The sequence below is a fragment of the Mobula birostris genome, chromosome 2 (assembly GCF_030028105.1).
Source record: "Mobula birostris isolate sMobBir1 chromosome 2, sMobBir1.hap1, whole genome shotgun sequence".
Lineage (NCBI taxonomy): Eukaryota > Metazoa > Chordata > Chondrichthyes > Myliobatiformes > Myliobatidae > Mobula > Mobula birostris.
In genome coordinates, this window is record NC_092371.1 from 7,129,591 (window position 1) to 7,142,704 (window position 13,114).

The 13,114-nt window shown below is 47.2% G+C and overlaps 1 protein-coding gene across 1 annotated transcript in view; it reads left to right on the plus strand.

Moving 5' to 3' along the window:
• Positions 1-4,362: 4,362 nt before the first annotated feature.
• Positions 4,363-13,114, plus strand: part of LOC140211756 (uncharacterized) — a 43,857-nt gene continuing 35,105 nt past the window's right edge. The window contains exons 1-2 of the mRNA XM_072281902.1: positions 4,363-4,469; positions 8,488-8,565. Of these exons, the coding sequence (XP_072138003.1) occupies positions 8,506-8,565 (60 nt within the window). The 5' untranslated portion in view covers positions 4,363-4,469; positions 8,488-8,505. The remainder of the gene's footprint in view (positions 4,470-8,487; positions 8,566-13,114) is intronic.

The following is a 13,114-nucleotide window of genomic DNA, read 5'->3' on the forward strand; positions in this document are numbered from 1 at the left end:
CTCAGTAACCCCTGATGTAAGCCCAGCCTAATCGTGGGAAAATTTACAATGACCAATTAACCTACTAACCAGAACGTCATTGGACTGTAGGAGGAAACCAGAGCACCCGGAGAAAACCAACACATTCCCCAGGTACGGACTCCTTACTGGTGACATCAGAATTGAACTTCAATAAAATTGTATTAATTGCTACGCTACCGTAGGGCCCCCTTGTCACGTGTACTGAGGTACAGTGAAAAAATTCTCCTGCACCAGTTCCTCTTCTGGGCTGAGGCACTGCCTTTGTTTCAGATTCCCTCCCTATCCTGTGCTTGTCTCTTGGTCCCACCCAACAGAGTTTTTTTTTTCAGAATGTGTCACAGCTTGGTGCTGCAAAAGCTCTGCTTGTGACCAGAAGAAACTCAGCACGTCACAGAGACCAGCCTCCCCTCCATGGACTGTCTACATCTTTCACTGCCTCTGTAAAAGTAGCCAAAGTAATCCAGGGCCAAACCCAACCCAGACACTCTCTCTTCTCTCCCCTCCCATCAGGCAGAAAATTCAAAAGCCAGAAAGCATGTACCACTGAGCTGAAGGACAGCTTCTATTCTGTTATAAGACTATTGGTAGTTCCCTAGAAGCGTTACATGGACCCTTGACCATACAATCTATCTTGTTAACACAAGGAATTCTGCAGATGTTGGAAATTCAAACAACACACATCAAAGTTACTGGTGAACGCAGCAGGCCAGGCAGCATCTCTAGGAAGAAGTACAGTCGACGTTTCAGGCCGAGACCCTTCGTCAGGACTAAGGGTCTTGACTTTCCAAGGCCCTCCTGACGAAGGATCTCAGCCTGAAACGTCGACTGTACCTCCTCCTAGAGATGCTGCCTGGCCTACTGCGTTCACCAATCTATCTTGCTGCACTTACTGTCCACGTGGGCAGTAAGTATGTACTGAGGCACTGTAACTGTGACACTTTATCCTGTAATCTGTTGTTTTCTTACCTTATGCCTCAAAGCACTTGTCATGAAATGATGTGTACAGTTAATGTATTATTGTCACATTACAAAGGTACAGTGCCTCAGTATGTACTTATTGCCCATTTCACCACTGGCATTTAGGGCAGCAATGAAGGTCCTCCATCTCTGGTGGTGTTCAGGGCTTCATCATGCCAGTAGCTTCCTCTCGGTTTTCACTACTGTCAGTCATGCAAGTCCCGGTGGAGACTGAGGAATACCAGTGTCGTGCTAACCACGATTCTACCGTGGTGCCTTAGCCAGGGTAGAGTGTTCACAAGACCATGTTGGAGCAGAATTAGGTCACTTGGCTGTTCCGTCTACTCTGCCATTCAATCACAATCATGGCTGATTTTTTTTTCCCTCAACCCCATTCTTCCACCTTCTCCCCATAACCCTTAACCCCACCCCTTCACCAACAGGAATCTATCAATCTCTGCCGTAATTACTGTACACCCAATGACTTGTCCTCCACCAGCTTCTGTTGCAATGAAGTCCATAGATCCACCACCTATTGGCTAAAGAAATTCCTCCACACCCCAGTTCTATAGTCATAGTCATACTTTATTGATCCTGGAGGAAACTGGTTTTCGTTACAGTTACACCATAAATAATAAATAGTAATAGAACCATAAATAGTTAAATAGTAATATGTAAATTATGCCAGTAAATTATGAAATAAGTCCAGGACCAGCCTATTGGCTCAGGGTGTCTGACCCTCCAAGGGAGGAGTTGTAAAGTTTGATGGCCACAGGCAGGAATGACTTCCTATGACGCTCAGTGCTGCATCTCGGTGGAATGAGTCTCTGGCTGAATGTACTCCTGTGCCCAACCAGTACATTATGTAGTGGATGGGAGACATTGTCCAAGATGGCATGCAACTTGGACAGCATCCTCTTTTCAGACACCACCGTGAGAGAGTCCAGTTCCATCCCCACAACGTCACTGGCCTTACAGATGAGCTTGTTGATTCTGTTGGCGTCTGCTACCCTCAGCCTGCTGCCCCAGCACACAACAGCAAACATGATGGCACTGGCCACCACAGACTCGTAGAACATCCTCAGCATCGTCCGGCAGATGTTTAAGGACCTCAGTCTCCTCAGGAAATAGAGACGGCTCTGACCCTTCTTGTTGACAGCCTCAGTGTTCTTAGCCCAGTCCAGTTTATTGTCAATTCGTAACCCCAGGTATTTGTAATCCTCCACCATGTCGACACTGACCCCCTGGATGGAAACAGGGGTCACCGGTACCTTAGCTCTCCTCAGGTCTACCACCAGCTCCTTAGTCTTTTTCACATTAAGCTGCAGATAATTCTGCTCACACCATGTGACAAAGTTTCCCACCGTAGCCCTGCACTCAACCTCATCTCCCTTGCTGATGCATCCAACTATGGCAGAGTCATCAGAAAACTTCTGAAGATGACAAGACTCTGTGTAGTAGTTGAAGTCTGAGGTGTAAATGGTGAAGAGAAAGGGAGACAAGACAGTCCCTTGTGGAGCCCCAGTGCTGCTGATCACTCTGTCGGACACATAGTGTTGCAAGCACACATACTGTGGTCTACCAGTCAGGTAATCAAGAATCCATGATACCAGGGAAGCATCCACTTGCATCGCTGTCAGCTTCTCCCCCAGCAGAGCAGGGCGGATGGTGTTGAACGCACTGGAGAAGTCAAAAAGCATGACCCTCACAGTGCTCGCTGGCTTGTCCAGGTGGGCGTAGACACGGTTCAGCAGGTAGACAATGGCATCCTCAACTCTTAGTTGGGGCTGGTAGGCAAACTGGAGGGGATCTAAGTGTGGCCTGACCATAGGCCGGAGCAGCTCCAGAACAAGTCTCTCCAGGGTCTTCATGATGTGGGAGATGTCTCTATTCTGAGGCTGTGCCCTTGGATATTAAACTCTCCTACCGCTGGAAACATCCTTGAGTGGATTACTCTATCCAGTTGTTACAGTATGCAATATTCACGAGGATATTATGGGACTGGAGGGCTTGAAGATGGTTATCAGGATTTACAAAGGGAATGGAATCATTTGGGTAAGAGGGCCGAGGAAGGGAGCTTAATAAGTGTTGCATTGTGAGAAGACAAATGAGTGTAGGACTTTCACAGTGAATGTTAGGGCTCTGGGGAGTGTGGTTGAACAGATGTACAGGTATGTATGTTGTGTATTTAACATCTGAGTAATATTGTAAATATGTTGATTAAGCATTCTCTTTGTTTAAATAATTCATTACATGTAAAAGTACGTAAACGGCACATGTCGTCATGCCACCAGGTCATACGGACATACACAGTTTCCCCCAGATCAGTGTTTTGGCTTCCAATTAGTTTTTATGTTCCGGAGTTACAAAACGTAACAACATGGTCCTCTGAAAATGGAGTCACAGGTAAATAGGCTGGTGAAGGTGGTGTTTGGCATGTTGGCATTCATCAGTCTGGTTATTTAGTACAGAAGTTAGTCAGGAAGTGAGGCCACATTTGGAATATTGTATTTAGTTTTGGTCATCCTGCTATAGGAAAGATGCCATTAAGATAAAAAGAATGCAGAGGAGATTTACGAGGATATTGCCGGAACTCGAGGGACTAATGTTAAGCAATTTGCTACTTTATTTATTGGAGTGTAGGAGAATAGGGGGGGTGTATAAAATCATGATAGCCATAGTCAGGGTGAATGCGTAGTCTTCTTCTCGGGGTTGAGGAACTGAGAGCTAGAGGACATAGGTTTAAAATGAGAGGGAAGGGAATAATATAAACCTGAGGGGCAACTTTTTTCCACCTAGAGGGTGGTCCACATATGGAATGACCGGCTAGACGAAGTGGTTGAGGTAGGGACATTAACAACAGTTTAAAAGGCACTTGGACAGGTACATGGATAGGAAAAGGATGGATATGTGCTAAACATGGACAAATGGGACTGTCCTTAGGTGGAATTTAAGAACATTTTACCTCCCTCTGCTATTAGATTTCTGAATGGTGCATGAACACTACCTCGTTACTTTTTTATAGCACAATTTATTTTTTTTTTGCAACTTATAGATTATGTTACCTACTATTACTTATCATTGCCTTGCACTGCGGTAACGCTCCTGTGCACAGGAAACTTTAGCCTCTCCTCTGCTGACATCCGGCCGGCTATAAATATCCAGCTACGACTTGTTCCTCATTGATTGGCTATGACCGTGTCTGCGTCCCTAAAGATTGGCTCGCGCCTGCATTAACGTCCATAATGATTGGCTCACAGTCTTTAGCTGTGACTCCGCTGATTGGTTGATGTTCTTTAGTTGCGCCCAGATGCTTGCTCGCAATCTACGATTGCCCCCTCTCTGATTGGCTTGCCAAACGAGTTTGCCCCTCTGTTTATTGGCTGGTCTCTCGGGCAGGCGACGGCCCATTGGCGATCGGTCACGTGGGACGCGTTGGTCTCGGAAGAGTCGGTGTGCGGCGGTGGGGCGCCGGGGGTCGCCGGCCGCAGGTCAGTCTGGCCGGGAATCGGTGCACTTGCGCCCGAATCGGTCTAAACGCCGAGTCCCGAACTTTTCATCTACTTTAAACAACGCGAATGCGTATTTGGGATGACTAATCCCCGTGATGTCTGCACCCTCACCCAGCTGCCACCTGTCCCATCACTCCGCTCTTTCCCCCCAGCCCAGAGCTCGGCCACCAGCATTTATCGTTCCGAAACGTCCTTTATCCGGCGAAATAAAAGTCTCCGCGTAGGCCGGAGGGAGGAGGGACGGAGCTACTAGGAGTTGGCACTGCATATGCTTGTCCAGTTTGCTAAGTTTCCATTATTAAATGTGTATTGGAGTTGCTTTTATAATTTAGTCTGTCCCCCACCCCTCCGGGACTGTGCGCAATAGGGGTCCCGCCCCCGCCACTCACTCCTTCCCCGCCCACGTCCATATCACTCCCGTACTGGCTGGCTTACTGTAACTTTTAGAATTGACTTTAAACTGGTCTGGGACCCGGAGTGCAGCACAGGATCGTTGTTTTCTAATCCTGCTCGAGCTCTTAAATTTTCTTCTGCCGGTCTCTTAACTTTAAACAATCTCCTTCAAAAGGTCAGCTTTTTTGAAGTATGCGCCCGAACTGTGGAACTCAATACCAAAGGGATGCAGACTCAGTTCATACTTTTGAACGCCAGCTCAAAGCCTATTTATTTAACCCTGCTTTCAACTAGTATCTTTTTGTCTTTTGTTTTCAAATTTGTACTTTTATCCCACTTAGAAATATCTGATCTGTATGAAAAGAGGTCGATGAGTCACGTTATTTATATTATTGTCCCGTGCATGAAAACGCATGCCGTCGTTCCTGACACACCCACTGTGTGGGTCACTGTCACGCACCGGGAGCTGGGTGAGAGGAGGGAGGTGGCTGGGTAGGTGTTGAGTCAGACGTGGACCTGGCCAGCCCATGAAGCTGACCAACGGGTGTGTTCCCGCAGTCGATGGACTTTGTCATCTACATACAGGTGCACCGACACGCTTACTTGCAGCAGCAGCACAGTCACACAGCATCACAGAAAACCGCAAGCAAAACGTAAATAATACACGAGTTGTACAAGAAAGAACACAATTAGATCACAAGCCCATTGTAGTGCAAAGCGGTCACAGTGTTGCTATAGCGAGATGGTGATGGTCGGTTCAGGAACTGAATGGTTGAAGGCAGGTCGCTGTTTCTGACCCTGGTGGTGTGGGACTTCAGGCTTCTGTACCTCCTGCCCGATGGGAGCTGTAAGAAGATGGAAAGGTGGGGGACTTTGATGGATATTGAAATACTGAGGTCCTTGACATCAGAGGAGTCTGATTAACCCTTTGTGGTCCAGGGCACAAGGGCTCTGGGACTAGTTGTGGTACTGAAGAGCTAGCTGCTAGAAAATGAGGCCGAGAAATAATAACGGAGTCAAGGAATGGCAGATGAGCTAAATGAGTATTTTGCATCAGTCTTCACTGATGGAAGAAATTAGCAGTGTCCCAGGTGTTGAAGGGTGTGACAGAAGAGAGGTGGGTGCAGTTACTACTACAAGGGAGAAGATGCTCAAAAAGCTGAAAGGCCTAAGGGTACATAAGTCACCGGGACCAGATGAACTGCACCCTAGGGTTCTGAAAGAGGTAGTGGTGATCGTGGAGGCAGTAGAAATGATCTTTCAAAAATCATTGGACTCTGGCATGGTACCAGAGGACTGGAAAATTGCAAATATCACTCAAGAAGGGAGGAGGGCAGCAGAAAGGAAATTATAAACCAGTTAGCCTGACTTCAGTGGTTCAGAAGATATTGGAGTCAGTCGTTAAGGATGAGGTGATGGAGTACTTGGTGACATAGACAAGACAGGACAAAGTCAGCATGGTTTCCATCGGGGAAAATATTGCCTGAGGAACCTGTTGGAATTCTTTGAGGAGATTACAAGTAGGATAGATAAAGGGGATGCCGTGGATGTTGTATATTTGGACTTTCAGAAGACCTTTGACAAGGTGCCACACATGAGGTTGCTTACCAAGTTAAGAGTCCGTGGTATTACAGGAAAATTACTAACATGGTTAGAGCATTGGCTGATTGGTAGGAGGCAGTGAGTGGGAATAAAAGGATCCTTTTCTGGTTGGCTGCCAGTGACTCGTGGTGTTCTGCAGGGGTCGGTGTTGGGATCACTTTTTATGCTGTATATAAATGATTTAGATGATGGAATAGATGGCTTTGTTACCAAGTTTGCAGATGATACGAAGATTGGTGGAGGGCTGGTAGTGTTGAGGAAACGAGTAGGCTGCAGAAGGTTCAGAAGTCAAGAGGTGAGGCATTAGACTTGGTAGTTAATCAGTGTTACAGGAACAGGATCCTGTCCCGGCCGTTTCTGGCATCTCCAAGCCTGAATGCTTGAAACCACAGTGAGCGAAACAGTTCTGAATTGTCTTACTGCTTACTTCTCAGCGACAAAAATCACTGCTTTTTGAACACAAACTCATGCAGCTGGCGCTATTAAAGAACTGTTTGCAAGTGCATGTGATTGACGCTAGTTTGAGACTGTTTGGCAGCCGTCTTCTGTCCCTATTAAGCAGCTTAATGTCCCAAATAAAGGGAATCCTGGCAATTTTCTCGATTACTTTTTGTTCTGGGTGGTGGAAGGGAGATCCGCCATCTCTAGCAAAGGAGGTGTAAGGCACCAACTTCCTGCACTAGCCTGCAGATCACCCTTGGGCAAGGTGCAGCACCAGCTTAGCCCCCTCTCCCCACCTCCCCCCGATCATGGTCACGTGGAGCCATGGGAGCAGGTGGTGCATATCACAAGTCCTGGTTACGCGACCACTGACGCCAGGCGGGCAATCTCTGAAGAGTATTGATAATGGCTGGGGTCACCTGTCTTGTAAAGACACTGCCTGGGTGAAGGCAATGGCAGACCTTTGTAGAAAAATTTGCCAAAAATGGTCACGGAAAGACCATGATTGCCCACGTCATATGACAGAGCACATGATGATAATGAGTTTTTGTCCTTTAGGGTTGCCCAAATAAGCAGTGCTTATTAACCAATGGCCCAATCCACCGTATAAAGATTATATAAAAATACAAGCAAGCATAAGAAAGGTGAAGTTTTACTCTCTAATCCTACCTCACTTTTCCTTCTTTGATCGATTTTTAAATTTTATTTTTTATATTGTAACTTTTTAATATGTTGCCTTGTACGGCTGTCACAAAGCAATGAATTTCATGGCATAGGTCAGTGACAGCAAATGATTCTGATCCCAACCGCCCCAGTCCAGTTCCAGCGTTGACGTCTGCCGGAGAGTGGGGAAACTTTCCCAGCTCTGGCCTTTTCCCGAAGAAAAATCCAGTCAGGGTAACTACAGCAGAACGAGGGTCGATCACGGCAACAAGGGGTTTGCTTGAATAACTCCATCCCAAGGCCTTATCCGGGTGGCACTAGGACCGCTCGGCTCCACAGCCCTGGGTCCAGAGACCTGTATCCCAGGTGGGTGATGCTGTTGTCTTAAATTTCCATTTTGGGTTTTATTTTGCCGTGTTACCCCATAACGGGGTGGAATCTTTCTGTGCATGAATAGGCCGTCTTGGAAGAACATATGTCACACTGTAAAATGTTTCAGGACGTCCTGACATGCTAGTGGCGGACAGATTGGTCTCCCCAAGAAAGTTTGGTTCCTGTACCAGTTCCCTCCCCCACCCCCCAGCCGAACCCCAGAGACTTGGCGAACAGTCCTTTCAACCCATCGAATCTGGGGTGACCTCCCAGTCCCATCCACACTAATTCCGTTCAGCATCACTCCTCCACCTCTGTTCCACGGTGGGACTGTCCATGTTTCCCAGGAATGGCCAAGCGGAGGGTACATTGAGGACGGATTGGATGGAGAGGTGAAATGGGGCAATGCCTGGGATTGCGAGCCATAGGAGAGATCGGGGGGCTCGGACGTGCATGCCCGTGGTCCGATGTGTCTGCGCCTTACCCCCTCCCCCACACGTCGCAATGACTTTGCTTCTGTTCCCAGGTGCGGATCACCGACAGCATGGCAGACGTTCCCGAGGAAGACGGGACGATCAGCCGGTTCCCACCGGTCGTGACGGAGGTAAATGAAGTCCAGTTTCTACCGGCGTACGGTGAGGTACAGGCAGCAGTGGGAATCGTGCGGCATCACAGGCGCACACGGAACATAAATTAGACGTAAAATTGTACTGTGCAAAGAGAAAACCACTAGTACGAACACACAACCAGAGACACATCCCCAGTATGCAAGGTTCAATGTAAACGTGTTATCAAAGTAGACACTGTATATGTCACCGTATACAACCCTGAGATTCAGTTCCTTGCAGGCATTCACAGTAAATACACGAAACACAATAGAATCAATGAAAGACCACACCCTACAGGACGGACAACAACCAGAGTGTAAATCACAACAATAAGCAGTGCAAATATAAATAACAGTAATAACAATAATAACTGTTGAGAACATGAGATGAGGAGGCCTTGAAAGTGAGCCCAGAGAGTGTGGGAACAGTTTAGTGTTGGGGTGAGTGAAGTTATCTCCTCTGGGTCAGGAGCCTGATGGTTGAGGGGTAATAACTGCTCCTGAACCTGGTGGTGTGGGTCCTGAGGCTCCTGAGCCTTCTTCCTGATGGCAGCAGTGAGAAGGAAGCGTGGCCTGGGTGGTGGGGGTCCCTGATGATGGATGCTGCTTTCCTGTGACAGCGCTCTGTGTCGATGTGCTCAATGGAGGGGAGGGCTTTACCTGTGATGGACTGGGCCGTATCCACCATTCAAAAGGAATTGGTGATTCTATACCAGGCTGTGATACAGCCAGTCAATATACTCTCCACCACATTTATAGAAGTTTGTCAAAGTTTTAGGTAGCATGCCGAACTTTCTTAAACATCTATGAAAGTAGAGGCACTGCCATGATGGTATGTATGTGCTGGACCTGATATAGATCATCTAAAATAATAGCAACAAAGAATTTAAGGTTGCTGACCCTCTCCACCTCTGATCTGTCATGAGAACTTGCTCATGGACCTCCAGTTTCCTCTTCCTGAAATCAATAATGAACTCCTCGGTCTTGCTGATATTGAGAGGTGTTGGTGGCACCAGTCAGCCAGGTCTTCCGTCTCCCTCCTGTGTGCTGATTCATCACCACCTGTGACTTGACAAACAACAGTGACGCCATCAGCAAATTTACATACGGCCTTGGAATTGTGCTTCGCCTCACAGTCACCGGTGTAAAATGAGTAGAGCAGTGGGCCGAGCACACAGCCTTGTGGTGTTCCTGTGCTGATGAAGATTGTGGAGGAGATGTTGCCAATTCAAACTAACTGGGGTCTGCGAGTGAGGAAATCGAGGATGCAGTTGTTCAGGGAAGTATTGAGGCCAAGGTCTTGAAGCTTATTGATTAGTTTTGAAGGAATGATAGCATTGAATGCCAAGCTGTAGTCAATGAAGAGCATCTTTGGTTCCAGGGTTGAGTGAAGAGCCGATGAAATGTTATCTCTGTGGTCCTGTTGTGCGGGTAGGCAGATTGGAGCGGATTCAAGTCACTTCTCATGCAGGAGTTGATATGTATCATCACCAACCTCTCAAAACACTTCATCACTGAGGATGTAAGTGCTACTGAATGATATTCATTGAGGCAGGTTATCACGTTCTTCTCAGGTACGGGTGTAATTGAAGCCTGCTTGAAGCAGGTGAGTACCTCAGACTGTGAAAGCGAGAGGTTAAAGATCTCAGTGAACACTCCAGCCAGTTAATCAGCACGTGTCTTTAGTACTTTGCCAGGTACCCCATCTGGGCCGGATGCTTTCCTTGGGTTCACCCTCCAGAAGGATGCTGTCACGTCGGCCTCAGAAACTGAAATCACAGGGTCAGGGGGCTGTAGGAGTCCGTGAAGGTGCATCCATGCTTTGACAGCCAAAGCGAGGAATAAAAGGCATTGAGCTCATCTGGGTGCGATGACGTTGTCACCTCTGTCACTTGGTTTAGTTTTGTTGGAGGTGATAGCATTCAAGCCCTGCCACTGAAGCTCCAGAAATGCCACTTCACACGTGAGATGGCTCTCCATAGATCATACCTGGAACTCTTATACTTGGTCACCAGACCTGAATGCCACTGATCTGGCCCTCAGTAGATTACGGACCTCATGGTTCATCCAGGGCTTCTGGTTGAGGCAGACTCTGAAATATGTTGTGGGGACATGTGCATCTACAACTGCTTTAGTAAAGTAGTGGCAACCAAGGTATATTGGTTCAGATCCTCTGAAACCTTGAACACGGCCCAGTCCACCGAATGGAAGCAATCCTGTAGCCGCTTCTCTGCCTCCCGCAGCCGCCTCTTTATTGTCCTTGTCTCTAGACCCTGCTCTTTGGCCTCTGCCTACATGCAGTACCCCTGGTGCTGTAGGTGAAATGTTGATTATTGGGCAGAGATTTTTTTCAAACAAGCCTAATTGGAGTTCCCGACAATAATTTGTAACGAGTTAGGGTAGACTGTTTCTTGTTTGCTAATGGTGGCGCTCAATACGTCAAGGGCCTGCTAAACGTCTGTCCTTGGCGATATGTAAACTTTATCAGGATCACAAAGGAGAACTCTCTTGAGAAGCAGAATGGTTGACACTTAATCATTAGATATTTCAGATCAGGAACCAAGATTGCAACAAGACCACTGCGTCCGAGCACCACAAAGAGTTTATCAGAAACACGGATCCCCACCTTTCGCTTTCTCCAAAACAGCTGTTTAGTCCATCCTGTGCAAAGAGAAGCCTTCTGGTCTTACTGACCATGTCTAGGGTGAGCCATGTCTCTGTGAAACAGAGACCGCAGCAGTTCCCCATTTCCCTCTGATACAGCAATCATGCCCTTAGGTCCTCAGTTTTGTTCTCCAGTGACTGTACATTTGCTAACAAGATGCTGGGTAGAGGAATTTCATGCCCTTAGGTCGTCAGTTGTTCTCCAGTGACTGTATATTTGCTGGCAAGATGCTGGGTAGAGGAATTTCATGGCCCTCTGTTTTAGCCTGGTTTGGAGTCTTCCCCTCCTCCCTGTCTTTAGTCCTTCGTCCGCTTAAAGCATGCCTGAGAGTTAAGTCCTCCAAGTCCTTCAGAAGATTGTGAGGTTGCTAGTTCATTGAGATGGTTCAGAAGCACGTTAATTAAAGGGAAATTACAGGCTGCAGATTGCAGTGGGAGTAGTTTAAAAGTACATTTAGAAGTTTTGTAAGCTGCCCGCAACAGGTCGCTGTGGTTCACTGGCACCATCTTGCCTCTATGGAATTGGTGCGAATAGGGACTGGAGAAGAGTGAGCACAGGCTCAGTGGGCTGAGAGGATTGACAGAGAAGTGTGGGGTGAACAGCTCCCAATCTTTCCCGGGGAGATCAATCTGTCCTCAGAGCATCCCGAGACATTTTATAGGATGTCCCATGTTCTTCCAAGGGAGAAATTTAATACCCACAGTGAAACTGAAGAGGTGGTTTGTAGTATCTGTACCTGAGGTGGTGATTAGGGTTGTGCTGGTTGGTTCAAGAACTGAATGGCTGAAGGGAAGTACCTCTCCCTGGAGTAGTGACCTGCTGAAGGGTTCCGGTCCGAAAAGCCAACTGTGCGATTCCCAGATGCTGCCTGGCTTGCTGAGTTCCTCCAGCATTTTGTGTGTGTTGAAGGGAAGTAGTTGTTCACTGAACTTCACTCATTTTCACTTGCCACATCACTGAAATGTCCCCACAACCAGTGAACTCACTCTCAGAGGACTCTATATCTCATATTCTTGATATTTTTGCTTATTTATTATTTATTCTTTATTTTTGTGTTTGCATAGTTTGTTGTTTTCTGCACGCTGGCAGAAGGCCCAAGTTGGTATGGTCGTTATGGTTATTATCCTATAGATTTATTGAGTATGCCCACAAGAAAATGAACCTCAGGGTTGTACATGGTGATGTATATGTACTTTGATAATATACTTACTTTGAACTTTGGGACCTCCTACCCGATGGTCGCTGCGAGAAGATGGCCTGGCCCAGATGGTGGGGACCTTTAATGAGGATCTTGCCTTCTTGGGGCGACACCTCCTGTGGATGCTGTCAGTAGTTGGGAGGGAGGTGACCGTGTCCGGTGCTCTCTGTACAAGTATGTGTACTCGGTGAAACCATACTCCCAGCGGCATCACAGGCACAAATAACAGTATTCACAAGAAAACCATAAATCGTCCCACTTTTTACAAGAAAAAGTATAATTTGAACAAATACATCATGCAAAGTTACTGAGGTAGTGATTAGGGTTCAAGACATGGTGGTATGGAACTTCAGGTTCCTATGCCTCCTGCCTGGTGGTGGCTATGAGGAGACGGTACGTCCTGGATGATGGAGATCTTCCATGTTGGATGTCTCTGTTATCTTAAGTTTCCATTCTGGGTCTTAAGTTCTCTGTTACCATGTTGTGAGGGGGGATATTGCTGTATGTGGAGTTGGCCCCTGTGGAAAAAGATACGACACCCTGGAAAATGTCTTGGCAGGTCTTGTGGTGTTGGTGGTCAGCCAGTCGGACTCTTCGGGAAAGTTCAGAACCTGTTTCTTTTCTCCCCACCACCCCCACCTCAACAGTACAACAGAGACTTGTGTATCAATCCCTTTGGCCCT